The sequence below is a fragment of the Gorilla gorilla genome, chromosome 18, assembly GCF_029281585.2.
Source record: "Gorilla gorilla gorilla isolate KB3781 chromosome 18, NHGRI_mGorGor1-v2.1_pri, whole genome shotgun sequence".
In the NCBI taxonomy this organism is placed as follows: Eukaryota; Metazoa; Chordata; class Mammalia; order Primates; family Hominidae; genus Gorilla; species Gorilla gorilla.
The window spans coordinates 14,563,876-14,583,265 of record NC_073242.2 but is presented as its reverse complement, the minus strand read 5'-3'; the positions used below and the strand labels follow the sequence as shown (position 1 = coordinate 14,583,265).

The 19,390-nt window shown below is 51.6% G+C and overlaps 2 protein-coding genes across 14 annotated transcripts in view; one reads left to right on the top strand and one right to left on the bottom strand.

Moving 5' to 3' along the window:
- Window positions 1-387: 387 nt before the first annotated feature.
- DEXI (Dexi homolog) lies at window positions 388-13,978 on the top strand. 7 transcript variants are annotated; one of them, XM_063699994.1, is made up of 4 exons: window positions 413-1,316; window positions 8,871-8,975; window positions 11,157-11,362; window positions 13,311-13,978. In XM_063699994.1, the coding sequence occupies exon 1, from the start codon at window positions 880-882 to the stop codon at window positions 1,165-1,167; it is 288 nt and encodes a 95-aa protein (XP_063556064.1). In that variant the 5' UTR covers window positions 413-879; the 3' UTR covers window positions 1,168-1,316; window positions 8,871-8,975; window positions 11,157-11,362; window positions 13,311-13,978. The 7 variants fall into 7 exon arrangements, 6 of the variants coding, with proteins under 6 accessions (XP_004057245.3, XP_063556064.1, XP_055221268.1 ...); XR_010131500.1 differs by having other exon boundaries at window positions 489-1,316; window positions 8,871-9,031; XM_055365293.2 differs by lacking the exon at window positions 8,871-8,975.
- The window catches only part of CIITA (class II major histocompatibility complex transactivator), a 64,819-nt gene continuing 47,318 nt past the window's right edge, over window positions 1,890-19,390 (bottom strand). For 3 of the 7 annotated variants that reach the window (XM_055365286.2, XM_055365287.2, XM_055365284.2), the window contains exon 20: window positions 1,890-7,759. The gene's annotated coding sequence lies outside the window, so the exon portion shown is untranslated. Of the gene's footprint in view, window positions 7,760-13,675; window positions 19,015-19,390 lie in introns of those variants that run through there. The other 4 variants (XM_019012647.4, XM_055365283.2, XM_019012646.4 and 1 more) reach the window with 2 other exon arrangements.

The following is a 19,390-nucleotide window of genomic DNA, read 5'->3' as shown; positions in this document are numbered from 1 at the left end:
CATGAAAATTGGCTCTTTGGGAATGTCCAAAATTTCCAGGGCAACCGTCCGTCGCCCCTCCCCGACCCCGCCTCCTTTTAAAGGAGAAACGGAGTCCCAAAGAGGCTTGCAGCAAGGTGCAGCGGAAGCCCGGGTTTCCTTCGGCTTTTGAGGCCTTAGCATTATGTCTAGGTTTGAACTGTGTTCAGTCTCTTTTCCCTCCCCCTATTCCATACGCAGAGCGAATTCGATTTGAGATCTGAGGGCAGACCCGAACCAGGGAAGCAACTCAGACGCTAGCGCCCCGAGGGGCGGAGCGAAGTGGTACCCGCCCCCTGGCGGCCGGAGCCAATCAGCGCGGGCATTGAGCCGGCCAATTAGCGCGTGCAGGGGGCGGCCTGCCAATGAGCTCTGGGCCGCTCGGGAGGCGGAGCTCCGAGAGCGACCGCGAGGGCTACGCGGCGGCCGCAGCCATGGGTGCTGGGCCTGCGGGGGCGCGGGGGGTGCGCGAGGACCTGCGGGGCGGGGCGGGAGAGAAGGCTGCCGGGACCGGCCCTAGACACTGAGCCGCGGTGGGATCCCCACCGGCTCTGCGAGGCCCTGCGAGCGCCAGGGAGGCGCCTCGAGGGAGCCGGGCAGCCGTCGGCCACTTCAGGGGGGCCCGCCTCGCCGCCCGGGCGGTCGAGAGAGCCTTGGGGGCACATCTCGGGGTGCGGTGACCCGCCCGGCGCATTTCGGGGGTCGGGGCGCATTTGCCAGGGGACATCTGGAGCCCGGCCCTGCTTCTGTCGGGCTCCAGGGTACCCCTGGATGGCTGCGCTGTGCCCTCGCCGGCCGCCCGGGCGCCGCAGCGGCTGAGTTCGCCGGGATCGCCAGGCCGCCGCCCTTGCCACCCGCTGCATGCTCGGCGCCCGGGTCGCGGCCCACCTGGACTCACTGGGCCCCCTGGTCCCCTACGTGCCGCCGCCGCTGCTGCCCTCTATGTTCTACGTGGGCCTGTTCTTCGTCAATGTGCTGATCCTGTACTACGCCTTCCTCATGGAGTACATCGTCCTCAACGTGGGCCTCGTCTTCCTGCCCGAGGACATGGACCAGGCGCTCGTGGACCTCGGCGTGCTCTCCGACCCCGGCTCGGGCCTTTACGATGCTGACTCAGAGCTCGACGTCTTTGATGCGTACTTGGAGTAGGGTCTCGACTGCTGTTCCCCTCTTCCCTACACGATCCGCAACCCACGCCCTGGACCGGCCGCCCAGATCATGCCGCCGCAGCTGGTTGGGGGCACCATCTGGACGAGGATGGTTCCCCAGGAGGAGACCCTCCCCTGCCTCCGAGGCCTGTAAGTGCCCTCTCTGAACAGGATGAGGGCGGGTTGGGGCGCTAGCAAGGGAGAGGGAGGAATTCCCAGGCCGGATACACACCCCTCCGTCAGGCTTCTCCTCCGTTCACCTCCTCCAGGTCTAACTGGATGCCAGGAATGGCCAGACTCCTCTTAAGCCCTTCGTTTGGGCTGGAAAGCTTCCTCCAGCAAAGGGGACAGCTGGTGAAAAGGAAGGAGACCCCGAGACTAAGTTACATTTGGGGTAGCTCTGTGACTTACCCCCCAAAGCTTATGGAAAAAGCCTTCGCTCCCAAATCCATTTGAGGCAGAGCTGTCAGCTCCTCCCCCAGTCCTCATCCTGGCTTGATGATGACCTTGGCTTTTGGGGGATTCTCGCTTGTCCTAGAAGGATAAAGATTTAGGGGTGTCAGAAGACACAGGGAGCCAGGCACGAATCACCTTTGTACTGTGGCCCTTGGGGTAGCTGGGTGGGGATTAAGTGCAGGGGCTCCAGGCCAAGGCTGTGAGAGGAGAAATCGCAAGCAAAGAAGCCCGTACTTCCTTTTGGCTTTGGGTTTGCTGCTATTTTGGAGTCAGGTTTCAGGGTGCCCCAGCTCATCAGTTCTGCAGCTCAGAACTGCAGGGGCTGCCAGTTTTGTAGGCTCCCTTCACAGAACAGGCAGGCAGGGAGCTGGTGCTAGGGCTCGCTTTGTCTGCAGTGTTTGCAAGCGCTCAGGGGGCTCTTAGGTCCTCGGGAGAAGGCACCACAGGGTCATTGCACTGAGATGGTCAAGTCCTGTCTTTGGGGCTGTGACGAGGGAGCTTTGCATCCAGCATCCAGCCCACTGTGTATGTGAGAGGTAGGGAAATGAAGGTCCAGGAAGGAGTAAGACTTGGTCATAGTCACAAGGAAGAGAGGCAGCTAGACTCAATTAGAGAGAACACATGAGCCAGACAAGCTGTCAGGCAGCTGCCAGGTCTGGTGAGGGTCACAGGGCAGGCAGGAACGCCTTGGCTCAGCCCCTGAGACTGGACAGTACTGGAGTGTCACTGGGCACAGGGTCTAAGTGGCAATGAAGAGGGGATGCTGAGATATGGTGGGCAAGGGCTCCTTTAGGAAAATAGACACTAATGCCATTCACTGCAAGCAGGCTGAGTCCACCCCTCTCCTGCATTACCTGGCTTTGCCAAGACAACCACAGGCAGAGGGTGTCTTAGTTCAGTCTGCTATAACAGAACACCATAGGCTGGGGGACTTAAACATTTATCTCTTACTGTTCTTATAAGGGCATTAATCCCATCCATGAAGCCTCTGCCTTCATGACCTAATCACCTCCCTAAGGCCTCACCCCGCAATACCATCATTTGGGATCAGGGTTTCAACATATGAAGTTTGAGGAGACACAAACATTGAGTCTGTTGCAGATGGTGGTACAGGGTGGGGTAGGACCTACTGACAGCATAGCTGGGGGCAGAGGGCTCTCCTAATGGGTTCACAGTGAGATTTCTTTGAAGAAAGCTTCAGTTGAGCTCAGTAAGATCTTAGCAAGAACCAAGTGCCAGGGGGAGTGTGTGCCAGGTGCTCTGCACACCTCCCCAGCCTGCCTGCCTGCCTGCCTGCCATCCATCCGTCCGTTCTTTTACAGAATGAATGCTTGTTGGTTCAGTACAGTGCCTGGTGATTGAACACAGTGAACAAGACAGACCAAGCCTTGGCCCTTTGGCGCTTGGTGAGGAAGACTAGTAGGAACCCAAACAGAATCAGATTTTTTCGGAACTTTGAAGGCAGGCAAGAAGGACATGAGCTTCCCTGTTGTGTTCACTGCCATGTCCTCAACACTTAAAACTGTGCCTGGCATCTAGTAGACGGTCTCTGTAGGTGTAGACATGGAGTGAAACAGAAGTGAAACGGTAGGATAGAGATGGTGGGCTGCTTTAGCTGAGGGGTCAGAGAAAGCCTCTCTAAGGAGATGATGCTTTTGAGCTGAGCCTTAATTTGATAGAAGGATCTGGAGAAAAGCAGTCCAGGCTGAGGGAACCAGTGGTGCCAAGACCTTCAGGTGAGAGAGAGTTGGTTTTTCCGCAACCAAAAGGAGGCCCATGTGGCTGGAGAACAGCCCCAGGAAAGGTCAGTGAGGTGGGTGGGAGCCATACCATGGAGGACCTGGAAGGCCATAGCCAAGAGCAGTGGAAAGCCATTGGAAGGTTATAGGCAGGAGATGACACAGTCCCATTCCCGTTTTGCAAAAATGACTCTGGCAATTGTGGACAGAATGAGCTGAGGGATAAGAGGGGAAGCAGGGCCACCACCTCGGATGCTGTTAGTTGTGCAGGCCAGAGGTGACAGAGGCTTGGATGAGGGGAGTTTAGTGAAGATAGAGAAACATGAACAGACTGAGAACAACTCTCAAAAGTAGAACCTATGGAATCCATTCAAAATCTGTACTGAGCATTGATTCTATCGCACTCCTGGGTCTAGGCCCTTTGCATATGCACTCACTCGTTCAACAGACTGACCCTGCCTGCTCTTCTGTCAGGCCGTGTGCTAAGGGCCTGCGATCCCAAGATAAATCCCTGTCTCCAAGCCAAGCATTTGACTTTGAAGAAGTATAACTTGGTGAGGAACGTCTTATTTTATCTCTTTACCACATCAACAGAAACACTTCCCCTTCCAAATGAAAACATTGGCATATTCTGAACTAAAAACTGAATCCCAAATGCTTCGACATATTTTGCAGCAAACGCTGTTTAAGCAGAAACACCAGGAAATATCTCTCAGGGACACCCTTGCAAAGCTCTCGGGGTGTCAGGGCCTGACCCTGGGAAGTGGGGAGGCCTGGAGAAATGGTGGAAGCCATGCACAGCCTTCCCTCCTCCCCACCCTCAAATCCAAGCCAAGGAGGCCTTGCCCCCAAGTGCCGAGGAAGCTCAGAACCCCAGGGTATGAGAGGGGTGGCTAGCAGCAGGGAAGCCACCAGGAAAGACCTCAAGATGATCTGACCGAGCCTCATCTCCACGCCCCTTTCCATAAGCAGGGGAACGCCGGTAGTCAGTCCTGCTCTTTCTCAGCCATTCTCATGTGGTCACATGTGTTCCCCACACGCCAATCCAGGAAACAGTGACTAAGGGCGTGGAGCATGTCACACAGTGGGGCCCAGGATGAATCTCAAGATGAACAGGTGCACCTACTTTTGCTCCCTCTTTTTTTTTTTCTCTCTTATGTGTGGACCCACATAATTCAGTTCCTCAAACATTTGCTGAGCACCTACTTGAGGAGGCAGTATTAGGGTCATGGTTAAGAGCCAGGGACCTGGGTTCACATCCCAGGGTAGCTGTGACCTTGGGCATGCTGCTTAACCTCCCTGTACTTTGGTTTCCTCTTCTAGAAGATGGAAATAATGAAAATCTCCCTTGTTGTGAGGATTAGGTGAGATATACATAAAGCACTTAGACCTCCTTGTATATAGTAAGAGATGTATTAATATTAACCACTCATATTCATAGTCGGATACAATGGAAAGTGTGTTATACCCATGCCCTTGCAAATGTACAAACCTGCACCTATACTCATGCATGAATATTTATATCCTGTGAGCAGAAGAGGATAGGCTGCCTGAGTGCCAGGGAGGTCCAGGTCTAGCCTAGCTGGGGGAGACTTCCCACTCTGCCTTCCCAGCCCCAGGACCCTTAGGAGAACTTTCTTGCTGCCCTGTGGTCCCCAGGGCACCAGAACCCTGGAGAGCCGGCTCTGTGGTTTTCCTAGAGTGTTAATTGTTTCCCAGGAGCAGGGAATGGGGAATCGGGAGCTCCCTCCTTCCCAGGAGAAAGGGCCGCAGTGGCTGGCCTGGGAGCCAGGGAGAGTCCTCACATCCCAGCAGTTCTGGTGCAGAGGCAGCTCAGTTGGACTATTCGTCCCGGTTCCTAATGAAAGTGAAAGCTGCTGGTACCTGCCAGCCCTCTCTTGGCACACAGCGAGCTGAAAATGCAGAGACTGGAGAACGTTGCCACCAGAGTCGGCTTGTCCTGGTGCAGCTCAGATTTGGAGCTGAGGGTTATCGACGCATTGGTCTATCTTATTCCAGGATTTCCTAGGCTTCGGTTATCTCCCAACTAGGAACCACAGCTGCTCCTTCCTAACCTGGTCCCTCCTTGCCAATCTGTGGCCTGTGCTATCAGCAGAACCCCTGTGCCGGACATAGAGCTGCCCAGGTCAGAAACCCAAACCTTCCGCGGGAGCACAGTCAGATTCGAGTTATGGGAGATCCCACAGCCAGGGGTCAGGGCGGATGCAGGAAATCAGGCCAGGAAGCTGTGGCTGTCATCTAAGCAAGAGACAGACAATGGTGACACAGTGAGGCAAGTATACCCCCAGGCCTGGCCACCTCTCCAGCTCTGCTCCTGACATGAGGCTCACCCAGAAGGTCCTTGGCCACAGGGTACATTGGTGCCAGCTGCGTCTTCAGACAGGAGAAAACCCCAGTATGTGTCTCAAGACAGTGAGATGTCAAGAGCCCTGCTCTCTTAGCCCTGAATTATACAAACTGGAGATTTCAGCCAAGAAACAGGCAGGGTCTGCCCCACTTACAGCTCATGTGTCTGTTTTGCCGAACTAAGAAAGTGAGGGCTTCTCTCAATTTGGATATTCATATTTCTGGTTTATCTGCTAGCTTTCCTCCCAGAACTTCTGAAAGCATACTCTGCTTTTGGGAAACCTAAGATCACAATAAAAGTGGCAGACCTCTTTATCCCTGTCTCACAAATAAATGGAGGCACAGAATGGGGAAGTGGCGGCCGAGGGAACAAAGCCAAGTAAGACTGCCAGCCCGGTTCCCTGGCCACAGTACCGAGGGTTTGAGGGGTGCCTCCAGTGAGGGCTCCCCATCCCCAACCTTGGAACACCAGCTCATAGTTTCTGCCAGGCCTGTTTCATACGCACTCTTGCAACTTTTTCCTGAATTAAAAGCAAACAAACAAAAACCTCTGTTATGAAGTAATTTCACACTTACAGAAGTTGCAAGAGCACAAAGAATGCCCACCCAAACTCACCAGTTGCATCAGTTAGCACTTTGCTCATGTACACGTGCATGCTCTTCCCTCTGTTTGTATATGCATGCCTGTGTATATGCACACATGTGTATATGTGTAATTTTCATAAGCATTTGAAAATGGGTTCATTATGCACCTTTACTCCTAAATAATTCAGTATTTATTTCCTTAGAACAAGGACAAATTTGCATAACCACAGTAGGGTTGTCAAAATCAGCAAATCTAATATTGATACACTATACAATCCTATGACCAATCTCATCTACAACTTTATTCAAATTTTATGGAGGCTGAGGTGGAAGGATCACTTGAGTTTGAAACCAGCCTGGGCAACATAGTGAGACCCCGTCTCTACAAAAAGTAGGAAAAAAAAAAAATAGTGAGATGTTGTGATACACGCCCATAGTCCCAGTTACTCGGAAGGCTCAGGCAGGAGGATCGCTTGAGTCTGGGAGTTCAAGGCTGCAGTGAGTTATTATTGCACCACTGCACTCCAGCCTGGGTGACTGAGCAAGACCCTGTCTCAAAAAGAAAAAAAAAAAATTGTCCCAATAGTGTCCCTTAACAATAAAAAGGGGAGAGTTGAGGTCCAAGATGCAATCCCAGATCAGCTTTTGCATTAATCTTGAGCCTTCTTCAGTCTGGATCAGCTCCTCAGTCTGTCTTTCTCTCTCGTGACATTGACATATTAGCAGAGTACAAGGCTGGTGTTTTGTAAACTGTGTCTCAATTTGGGTTTGTCTGATGGTTATACTCGAGATTAGATTCAGATGAGGCATTCTTGGCAGGAATATTGCAGAAGTGAGTGTGTGTCTTCAGTGCATCTTATCGAGAGGCACATGCCGTCTGTCCCCTTTCTGGCAATGTTAACTTTGATCAGTTGGTGAAGGTGGTGTCTGCCAGGTCTCTCCGCTGTCAAGTTACTATTATTCCCTTTATAATTTGCAGTTTAAGATGAAATGCACTAGTTTTAGTGCTTCGTCTGTAAAACTACTTTCTTATGTGAATTTATTTTTTAAAAAATGTCTGTCACTAAAGAGAAAATCATCATCACTTGGCACGGATAAAAACACTAACTGCCAAAGTTATTAACTTTTGGCCAAATACCAAAGCCAGCTAAAGACACAGGGCCTTGGCCTGTATTCTTTGTTAAAAAGAGATTAACAACTGTCGGGTGATAAACATAAGATATACTAGCACCAAACTGAACTTTCTCCTCTAAATAATCATAAGGATTGACCAAAAACTGAAAAGCAAATTGCTTGCTCACTATATGTGATTCCTTGTTACTTAGGGTCACCTCCATATACCCTCTAAAATTGTTACTTACATGCTTTGCAGTTGGACATATTTTGGTTTAAATCCCAGCTCCACCAACACCTCAGACTTCATCTCCTAAGCCTCGGTTTCCTTCTCTGTAAAACAGGGATAATAGTAGCACCTGCCTAAGGGCTTGTGCAAATTAGATTGGGATAGTGAATGATGTATAGTTGGTGCTTGCTTAATGAATGACGTGGTCAGTGTCAATGGCGTGTCAGACCCTGAAGGGGCTCTAGCCCAGGAAGCCTTCCCCCTTTCCTTGGGTGCCCTTCCTCCTGAGGACTGGTTACCAAGGAGGGTGTGTCTGTGTGGGCAGCCTTTGAAGTAGCCCAAGGGTGGTGATAATTGGTACCCAGCGAGTCCCCAGATGATGGTGGTGCCCTCACAGCTGCCGTCCCAGGCCCCAAGCTTGGAGTGGCGGGGAACTCCCTCAAGGGTAAGGCTTCATTCCTGGGAGTCCCTCCTGGCAAGGGGCTTGGCTGGGTGGTTAAAAATAACTGCCTCTCCCACATCTCCATCACTTGCCCCAAGCTTCACCCTGTGAAGCTGCCAAGGAGGGTTTCATTAGACAAGGGAGGAAACTGAGGCTTGCAGAAGTTCGATGACTCATCTCAGATACCCATCTATGAGGTGGCAGCATTGGGCTCCTGGCCACACTGTCCTGATGCTTCCCCCAGTGAGGTGGTCTGCTGGAGGCGTCCCAGGGCGGCAGTGAATACGCAGCAGCGGATCAGATCAGCTTTCAGGGCCCCCACACCCCCTGAGCACCTACTACTTTGCCCTTTTAACTGGCACAAGGCTCAGTTATACAGGCCAAGGGTATCAAGCTAGACTTCCTGGTTCCATTTTCATTGTATTTTTAGCATTGCCTTCTGTGTATGACAAATTCTACTGCTTTGGGTGTTATATGGTGACATAAATGATCTTATTAAAAAATTGGAATTTAAAAAGTACATTGGTTTAAAATACTAAGTAAATAATAGTCCGGATGGTTCTTGGATGTGGCAGGACCTGGAGGGAGGCACTGGGCAAGTGCTGCCCTTCCAGAGGCCTCAGGGAGTCTTGGGTGTGACCAGCTGGAGGCATGTGGTAGACCAGGCATCTTCACAAAGCCCGCTGCTGATCAGCTTTGGCAGCCAACGTGCAAATCCGAAGCCAGGTTTGAGAAAGTGGTCATCATTTCTCTGTGACGTTGGCTTTCCTCAGGGACATGGACCTGTGCAGAGACAGGCAGCTTCTCCTTTGCCGTCGGTCTCCTTCCGGCCACCAGGAGACAGCCAGACCCCAGCCATGCCTTCATTCTGAGATAAGGTAGAGACCCTCCTGCCACATAGCCTGTCACCAGTGTGGAGGATCAGAATGGCTGCGTGAGTAGGGGAGGGTGACATCTGTCTTTAGCCACTTTAATTGATTGTTTGGTACATGGAGAAAGGAATGAGCAATGGGTTTCTAGAAGGCAGGGTCTTTGAAGGAGGAAAAGTGCTGCTGCTTTCAGAAGGCCCCTAGCCTTGAGAAGGTTCCCTGCCGGTATTGGTTTCTACCTGGGAACAGGTGGGGCTAAGGAGGGAAGGAACCACCCCGTACTGATGCCTCATGTGTGCTGGGTATTGTTAGGCACTCCATGGACACAAACAGCCCAATGTGGTGGGCACTGTCCCCTTTTCCAGATGAGGAAACTGGCCCAGAGAGGGTGGGTGACTTGTCTGAGGTCACACAGCCAGGAAGGGGCAGAACCACAATCAGCACAGACAGGCTAAATGCAGATCTCACAGCATTTGCCCTGAGGAGCAGGGCAGCGGGCAGCTGAACTCTAGGAAAGAATTCCCTTCTACCACTTTCAGAGCCTCACCCACCAGTGCCCATAAAACGCCAGGGCCATCTTCTTACTTAAGCCACATCCTGAACCAGGCAGCTTCTCTGCAGAGTTATTGAGCTAAGACATTGCTTCACGAAGGGGATCTAGCACCCAACTGTCATTCTGACTACAGAAACCAGCCAGCCAGCCACGTCCTCTGTCCAGCTCTGGGGAATGGCTGGAATGAAAGGTTACAGTTTCAGAAAGGGGGAAAAAAATCTAGTGGCTGATAACTTGTCTGCTGTGCTCTAATGATGTCAGAAGGTTGGAGAACCTGCTGCCCTGGGTTCTATAAGCTGCAGCTCTGGGGTGCTTTTCAGCCTGGGGCTCTTGATGCCTTAGAGGAAACTTGTTCAATCTGCGGTGTGGCCTGTAGGCTGCATACAGCTCAGGACGGCTTTGACTGTGGCCCAACACAGATTCATAAACTTTCTTAAAACGTTATGAGATTTTAGCCTGGCCAACATGGTGAAACCGCATCTCTACTAAAAAATACATCAATTAGCCAGGCATGGTGACATGCGCCTGTAGTCCCAGCTACTCAGGAGGCTGAGGCACGAGAATTGCTTGAACCTGGAACTGCAGTGAGCCAAGATCATGCCACTGCCCTCCAGCCTGGGTGACAAAGCAAGACCCTGTCTTAAAAAAAAAAAAAAAAGAATTTTTTTTTTTGGTTTGTGTTTTTTTTTTGTGTGTGTGATTTTGTTTTATTTTTTAGCTCATGAGCTATCATTAGTGTATTTTATATGTGGCCCAAGACAGTTCTTCCATTATGGCCCAGGGAAGCCAAAAGATTGGATACCCCCGTCTCAGAGAAAAGGGATGAACCTGCAGTGCCGAGTGGTTTCGGCTTTGGGGTCAGGCCACGGGGATTCAAATCCTGGCTCTGCCATTTATGAGCTATGTGGCCTTGCATGGCTTGCTTAACCTCTCTGAGCTCCATGTGAAATGCAGGGATGATGGTCCTACTTGGCCCTACCTCCTAGAGTTGTTTTTGAGGAATAAGTGAGTTAAGACATGAGTTCGAGTAGTACAAGGTGAACACAAAGTAAATGCTTCCTAACACAAGTGTTGTCACGATTTTCATTTAGGGTTTGCCAAGGCTGCCATTGCAAGACACAGGAGCGAAGGGGTTGATCTCTAATAGCCAAAGTGGGTGACAAATGAGAATTGAACTGTGTCCCAGAACATCCTCCAGCCCTACATATAGAAGCCTGGGGTCACCTCCCTGTCCTCGACTCACTGTGTGACTTCAGGCAGAGGTCACCACCCTCTCTGGGCCCTTTCATTCTCTGCTGTGGACTGAGTGGGACCAGCTTGGATCAAAATTCTCAAACCTCATACAACACTGTCAGCAGCTTTTCCTGTATCTGCCTGTTACCTGAACTATTAACAGTTTTCTTTAAATTGGCTCCTTTTAAAGTAAAATGTTTTGAAAAGAGAAACTTTTGTGTTTTTTTGAGACAGAGTCTCACTCTGTCACCTAGGCTATAGTGCAGTGGCGTGATCTCGGCTCACTGCAACCTCTGCCTCCCTAGCTCAAGCGATTCTCCTGCCTCAGCCTCCCGAGTAGCTGGGACCTCAGGCACCTGCCACCATGCCCAGCTAATTTTGTATTTTTGTTTGTTTGTTTTTAGTAGAGACGCGGTTTCACCATGTTGGCCAGGCTAGTCTCGACCTCATTTCGCCATGTTGGCCAGGCTGGCCTCAAACTCCTGATCTCAACTGATCCACCCACCTTAGCCTCCCAAAGTGTTGGGATTACAGGTGTGAGCGACTTTGAAAAGAAAAACTATATTACTGCCAGAAATGGAAACTTGGCATCACTTGCTGTAAATAGAAGGTAACCCTACAGATAAACACAATGAAAACCGGAGTGTTAGTAAATTCCACGTGTAGCCCATTCAGACTGGAGATCTGCACACAAGAGGGCAGCTACAGCCAGACTAGCGCCTGGCTGGGACTGTCAGGGATGCGGTTTGTGGTCACAGGATTGGGAGAGGAGTGAGGTCCTCACCGAGTGATTCCATCTTCTCTTTTTTTTGAGACAGGGTCTCTGTCACCCAGGCTGGGTGCAGGGGCACAGTCATAGTTCACTGCAGCCTTGAACTGCTGGGCTCGCAATCCTCCTGCCTCAGCCTTCCAAGTAGCTGAGACTACACTATGCCTGGCTAATTTTTAAATTTTTTATAGAGACAGAGTCTCACTGTGTTGCCTAGGCTGGTCTCAAACTCCTGGCCTCAAGTGATCCTCCCACCCCAGCCTCCCAAAGTGCTGGGATTACAAGCATGAACCACTCTATCCAGCTGATTCCATGTTCTCTAACACCCTATCCACACAAATCTGAGATGGGCTCAAGGATGACCACAGGCCTTGGAGATCTCTGTAGTGAGCATCTGTGCGGCTGAATCTGAGTAAAGGATTCTGCTTCAGGCTGCTGGCCAGCAGGTGTCTCAGGAGCAGGCTGGTGGAGGGCAGCTATGGAGAGACATTAGCTCTGCCTGCACTTACAGCCTGAGGACCAAGCAGGCTCTGGAGGCAGAGAAAGGCCTCAGCAAAGAAGGGCAGGTCGACCTGCAAGGAAGAGTGAGTGGAGGGAATGGGGCGAGGCACCCACAGCCTCTGCTAAGGTCTCATGGCACTTAGCAGGGTCCTCAGCGTCTGCTAAGAGCTCAGGAAATGGTACCTGCTCTCATTCAGACCGTTTCCATCGTTATTACCAAGCCAGTGCCAGCTTTGCCTCTCACAGCTGTGCATCTTTAGGCAGGTTACTTGGCTTCTCTGAACCTCAATTTCTTATCCTGTAAAATGATAAGAACCTCAGTTTCTTATCCTATACGATGCTTGGGTCTCAATGGAAACAGTTCCGCCCCCTTAGGTCGACCTTGGAAATAGGGTAGGAGGGCATTTTTAGTTGTTCCAGTGGCCAGGGGTGCTACTGGCATTTAGTGGCCTGGAGCCAGGGATGCTGCTAAATACTCAGTGCCCAGAACAGCCACCCCACCTCCAAGAATTGTCCTACCCCAGATGTCAATAGCACCCTGTCAAACAACAATACATGTCACACGTTTAACATACAAGTTCTGCGAGATGTTCAGTGAAGTTTGTGGAAAGGATAGTGAGCTGGGAGATGAGGCTTGGAATCAGAGCAGGGCTTGAGGGGGCTGCAGAGGGGTTGGGCATGGGAACACGAGGTGCTACAGAGACACTGGCACCCAGCTAGGCACACAGAGAAGGCAGTGGGAAACGGGGACGTGCCAGGGGGCCAGGCCATGGAGATAATGCTGCATCCTGGGAGAAAGAGCCAAGTGGGGCTGCTGAGTAACTTGGCTGTGGCAAGTGCCTTCCTGTAGGTTGCAAAGCATTTTTCCGGGCATGGTGGGAGGTGTTGCCAAGCCCTGCCCACTACCCAGCGCTGGCTCAGCTGGCCCAGAGCTGCAAGTCAGCCCTCAGACCCTGGATGACTCCTGAGCAGGCTGCACCAGCATCCCCCTCCTCCCTCCCAATAAACAGGACAGTCCTTCCTCTCCCGTGTGACATTGCACTGGTTCTCCAGCCCAGGGTCTCTGAGAAATTAGGCAAATTCTTTAAAAAGAGTTTTATATTTGCAGAAAGACATTTTCAGCCTGAGTCTGGGGCTCCCAGCGGTTCCCTAAATTTGAGGGATGGAGGAAGACTTCCCTGCCCCACCCCAAGCCTCCCGAGCCTGGTGGATTGGTCCCTGTCCCCAGCCAACCTGGTGGCAGGGTGGGGCTTCCGTGCTAGTAACCCCCCTTTTTCCTTCTTGTTAGACCTGCTCCCCTCAAAAGCTTCGTGCCAACAGAGAGGTTCCTGTTTGAACCCAGGAGAGTGGAAGAGAGATTGGGACTGAGTGCTGAGGTTGGGAAGGCACCTGCTCCCACAGAAGGGGGAACGCAAGGGGCGTCCCAAGACCTCATCTGCCTGCAGTATCAAATCGATGGCCTGGCCTTGGCTTCTGATTATTTGCAACTGCGATGGATGTTTACAGGAACCCAGCCAGAGTTTGCCTCCCTGCACTTCATCCCGGAGCGCACCTGCTTCCCCCACTTCATCTTCGGAGAGGACACTTCAAACTGCGGACACATGCAAAAGCGACTCCCAGCTCCGTTTGATGTGAGTTGAGCCTTCAGGCCAGCTGGGTTTAGCCCGAGGCTGGTCTTAGATGCAGCGACTGTTTCAGGGAGTGACTCAGAAGAAAAAGAAGCTGAGGAAGCTGTTGGGGGGCTGAGGGTGGGATTCTCGCTTCTTCATTTCAGGTTACTCGTTCTTCAGCAAGTTGGCAAAACAGACATCATGCTGGTGAGTGCCACATTACTCCCCTGGCTGGAAATGCTTTTCTGAAAGTATGAGTGTTGTGCCTACTTAGTTCTGATAAACCTGTTTAAGCAATACTTAGGAGGCTGACTTCTTTGGATTAAAAAAATGTATGCAACTCCAACCCCTAGGGCCCTGCCTTTTTTTTTAACTTTGAGATTCGGGAAAGGAGTTCTAGGCAGAACCTTGTGGCTGACAAACAGCAGAAGATCAGGGCCTCCCAAATTGGAGATCCAGTGGGGTTCAGAGAGTCTGCCCCAGTCAGGCTGGCGTGAAAATCCCAGGCCGGCCCCCTGCCCCACTCCACAAGCCAGGGACAGCATTTGGGGTGTGGTGGGAAAAGCCTGAAGGCCAAGCTGGAAACCAGGCCTGAATCCCATAGAAGTGGGGGTGGGTATCCCCTGTGCCAGGCACATGGTAGACCTTCATTAAAGATAGGGGGGAAGGGCTTGGCATGGTGGCTCATGCCTGTAATCCCAGCACTTTGGGAGGCTGAGGCGGGCAGATCACTTGAGGTCAGGAGTTCGAGACCAGCCTGGCCACCATGGTGAAACCCCACCTCTACTAAAAATACAAAAAAATTAGCCAGGCGTAGTGGCGCACACTTATAGTCCCAGCTACTCGGGAGGCTGAGGCAGGAGAATTGCTTGAAACCAGGGAGGCAGAGGTTGCAGTGAGTTGAGATCACGCCACTGCATTCCAGCCTGGGCAACAGAGCAAGAGAGGGATTAAATGAGTGGAATTGGCAGCTTGTAGTTTCACGGAATACTAGCAGTAATTCTCTCCAGTTTGCAGAGCACTTGATTTCAAAGTACCTTCACATACACACCAAGTGAAGCAGGGTTCAAACGATTGACCCCTTCCTACAGGCGAGGACACTGAGGTGTGGGAGAGTACAGGTGGCAGAACTCTGGGGGGAGACAGTTGGAGCACCACTTGCCCTCATGTGATGCTAAAGAAAGAAAAGCTACGAAATCTGAAAAGAAGACATTTGAGAGCCCCAAGGAAAAAGGTGAGCTTGAGGAGGGAGACATTTGCATGCAGAGAGAGGCCTGCGAGGAAGAGTGACCATTTGGAAGGTGTGTGGACTTACAATCCACTGGACATGGAATTGCACCATCATGCCCTGATTCCTCCGAGCAGCGCTTTACCACCTGACAAATGGGGTTCAGGGGCACTTCCGGCACACTGTGCCTGTCCCTGCAGAGAGCTCCTCCAAAGAAGTCAGAAGTCCATTCCTTTATAGGAGTGTGACTATAAGTATCACTTAGATCTGTGACACGGGGACAGTAATTTATCCACATCTTACGATGACTGTGCGTTAACTACAAAACGATGCCCCTCTGGGTTAAAAGGCTCCACACCAGGACTCCCAGTTTGGCAAGCAGAACCCAGACTGGTTTGCAGCCCCCATGTTCCCCCTTGTCCCAGGTGCCTTTGTGCAGTGTACAGACTGGCCAAGCTCACCTGGCAGCCCTGTCCGAAGAGTTTTTTTAATTTGCTAAAATATAAGACTCACAAGGGCAGGAACATCTTATTCGTGACTGTGCTGTCAGTATGTATTTGTAGAATGAATGAAACCGTTAGGTGAGGATTATTTGTTCATTTTATGTTATTGAGCACCTATTATACACAGGCGCCTTGCTGGGTACAGAGGGCACAGCAGTGTACAAAGCAAGATGTTTCCCGCCCTCCTGGAGCTCATGTCCTAGGACAAGAGCAGACTGCATAAATAAGTGAAAAAGATAAAACTAGTGATGGGGTTGGAGAATGGGGCAAGTCCTGAAGGATGAGAAATCAGCCATATGGAGAGCTGGGAAGAACATTCCAGCCAGAGGCAAGAATGAAACACAGATATATGTAATAATGATAGCCAACATGTTATTGAGCTCCAATTCTTAACGTATTAGCTCACCACACCTTCACATAATCCTATAAAGAAGGTGCTGTGGTTATGCCCATTTTACAAATGAGGAGACTGAGGCACAGAGAACTAGCTTGCATAAATAAGTGGTGAGGTGGGCGTTGAGCCCAGGCAATCTCGTTCTAGAGTCTCTGCCACTCGCCCCTAGACTCTTATCCCCCTTGAGTAGGAGTTTAGCACAGTGTCTGGCACACAGTCATCACTTATTGAGCTAATACTTTCTGAGCGCTTTGAATTTCCCTTGCACTGTGATAAGGGCTTTGCATGTATCTGCTCATTAAATAAACAGTAGTGGCCGGGTGCGGTGGCTCACACCTGTAATCCCAGCACTTTGGGAGGCCAAGGCAGGCAGATTACCAGCCTGGCCAACATGGTGAAACTCCATCTCTACTAAAAATACAAAAATTAGCCAGGTGTGGTGGTGCATGCCTGTAATCCCAGCTACTTGGGAGGCTGAGGTGGGAGAATTGCTTGAACCCAGGAGGCAGAGGTTGCAGTGAGCCGAGATCATGCCACTGCACTCCAGCGTGGGCAATAAGAGTGAAAACTCTGTCTGAAAAAAATTAAATAAAATAATAAACAGTAGCTATCATTAACAAATCATTACTGTGAATAACTGCAGGCTCTGACCTCATTTCATCATCACACAGACCAAAAGCAGTGGGTCAGACCAAAAACCTGGCACATGGCACAGTGGATGATCAGAGCACACCTCAGTGCTCACTCCTGTAGCTGCACACACGGAGGCCCATGGCCTCTGTAGAGTCTGCAAGTGCAGGGATCCCTTGCAGGGTGACACCTGAGCTATTTACAAGCTGAACCTGGATGGCAGCACCTGATACCCTTTGCAGCCAGTTCGAGGCAGGAGGTGCTTGCCTGTCTGCAAAGATCATCAACCACGCAGCCGGGTCTGGATTCCTCAGACCCTCCTGACACCCAACTCTCACTTGCTGGGGAGAGGAGCAGAGCTTGGGAATCAGGCTGATCCTGTGGGCACTGGGGCTGGTGAGCTGGAGCTGAACAGGCAGCTCCCACTGCCACCAGGAGTAAGCTAAGATGTCTTGAATTGGGGCTTCTGAGCAGACTATGCCCGAGTGAAAAGCAACAGTCATGCTGGCAGCTCGCTGGGTAGAAAGCGGAGCTGCCAAGTCCCTTTCGGACTCACTGCAGCCAAGGTGGGACTCCATCTCTGCTAAAAACCAGCTCACTCCCAGGACAGAGCTGTGTGTCAGAAGCAGAGGCAAACATTCCCCTTGGTACAGCTTTTGGTGCTTCAACCTTTCTCATCCCCAAACAATGAATTTTCCACTGAATTTTAGGAAGCCACAAAGAAAAGTCCTCTCAGAAAAGAGGACTTGAGCCAAGGTGGGCTCTGGTGTGTGCACGCGTGTGTGTGTATGTGTGTGTAGGTGCACACACGTGCATGTGCACATGTGGTGAAAGGAGGGTGGGTAGGACAGTAGCAATCCTTGTCACACTGGCCAACAGAATATGGCAGAAGTGGGCTGGGTGTGGTGGTTCACACCTGTAATCCCAGCACTTTGGGAGGCTGAGGCAGGAGAATCACTTGAGGCCAGGAGTTCAAGACCTGCCTGGGCAACATAGTGAGACCCTGGCTCTACAAAAATAAAACTAAAGATTAACTGGGCTTGGTGACTCACACCTGTAGCCCCAGCTATTCGGGAGGCTGAGGTGGGAGGATCACTTAGCCCAGGAGGTTGAGGCTGCAGTGAGCTGTGATCATACCACTGCATTCCAGACTAGGCGACAGAGCGAGACCCTGCCTCTTAAAACATATATATGTAGCAGAAGTAATACTGTGTGACTTCTAAGGCTAGGTTATGAAAAGTAGTCTCTCTCTATCCCCTCCTCTCTTTTTGGGACACCCTCCAACCCAGCCACCATACTATGAGGAAGCCCAACTAGCCCACATGGAGGGGTCCTAGCCAACTATTCCGTAGTGGCACTGAGGCCCCCAGCCAACAGCCAGCATTGCCTGTCAGACATACAGAAGAATGAGTCTTCAGGTGACCCCAGCCCAACCCTCAAGCTGCCCCACCTGACACAGAGTAGGACAGAAGGAGCCGTGCCTGCTGAGCCCTGCTCAAATGACAGATATGTGAGCAGAATAAATGTGAGTGTTGTTTTAAGCCACTATGATTTGGGGTGGCTTGTTACGTATTAGATAACCAGAGCAGTGGGTACCCCAAAATGGTAACAGCGTATGAACTCAAACCCTGGACCTGCCTGTGACATTAAAGAGACATTTATAATGTAGTGAAAAAAGACACAGGAAATGAAGCTGTGCTTCCAGTCTGTTCCCCTCTCACCGCCCCATTAGTGTCCCATTAGCTGTTTCCCTGCTAAGGGCTGGTGCATCTGGCCAGGCCTAGCTTTGGCTTTGGCCAACAACGTCAGTGCATTGAGTCCCATAGACAAAAGCAGCTGCCACTGAAGCCCAGCCTGTTGCAATCTGGGGAATTAGCAGGCTGGGGGTTGCCCATCAGTGTCTTCTGAGTGCCCGGTGTGCCCTGTCAAGGTGTCTGGTCGGAGAGCAGGGTGGAGAAGTACTTTCTCTGTAGCCCGGTGCGGTGGCTCACGCTTGTAATCCCACCACTTTGGGAGGCTGAGGTGGGCGGATCACCTGAGGTCAAGAGTTTGAGACCAGCCTGGCCAACATGGCAAAACCCTGTCTCTACTAAAAATAAAAAAATTAGCCAGACATGATGGTGGGTGCCTGTAGTCCCAGCTACTCGGGAGGCTGAAGCAGAAGAATCTCTTGAACCCAAGAGGCGGAGGTTGCAGTGAACCCAGATCACACCACTGCACGCCAGCCTGGGCAACAGTGAGACTCTGTCTAAAAATAAAAAAAAAGAAGTACTTTCTCCCCAGGGTGGCAGGGGCCTGGGCAGGCAGAATGGGGCTGCCTCTGTCACTCCCTCTGGCCTGGCCGTGGCTGTCCGCAATGTCCTTCAGAGAAGGCCTCAGGGCTCCTGGGTGGACCGCAGCTGCCACCAGGCATCCACCCAACTGGGTGCTAAAGGAGCCTGGAGCCGGGCCTGTGTCTGTCAGCAGAGCAAGATGTGGTTCATTCCGCAGCCGGGCAGGGGCCAACCCTGAACCAGCAGGGGCGGGGTGCCAGGATGCTGAGGCTCATGGGATACAGCCTGGAGAAGAGCTGTGTCCACAAGTACCCAGTTCAAGGTCCAGCGTGGTTAGTGTCCTCAGAGAACATGCTGTAGGGGGAGGAGCCAGGAGAGGGGGTTTAGGCGGGACACTCTAGGAGGGGCAGCTTGACACCTGGGAAGGGTGCTATCAAGATGGGGGGATGGGAGGGGCAGTGGAATGGAGGTGGATGTGCAGCACAGTGCGGGGAGCATAGGGCTGGGGGACAGTGATCTTCATAGTGAGGGGCAGGAGACTTGTCAAGCAAGTTCATCTGAGACAAACCCGGAGCATCAGGGCAGCCACCAAGCCGAAACAGCAGCTGGGAAGGCTTGGAGTCCCCAAAGGAAGCTCTTCCAAGCACTGAGGCTGTGGGATGTGGATGGCCAACTTTCCTGTCCCCTGGTCTCTAAGCCTGACCACAGGGACCAAGCTCGCAAAGCCTGG

What these genes read in the sequence shown, in the direction of transcription:
- DEXI (XM_055365288.2), top strand. Translation starts at nt 1,237, where the DNA reads ATGCCGCCGCAGCTGGTTGGGGGCACCATCTGGACGAGGATGGTTCCC. An exon ending in CTCCCCTGCCTCCGAGGCCT is followed by an intron (nt 1,317 to 8,870) that starts GTAAGTGCCCTC and finishes GGCTTTCCTCAG; the next exon opens with GGACATGGACCTGTGCAGAG. An exon ending in TGCCTTCATTCTGAGATAAG is followed by an intron (nt 8,976 to 13,310) that starts GTAGAGACCCTC and finishes CCTTCTTGTTAG; the next exon opens with ACCTGCTCCCCTCAAAAGCT.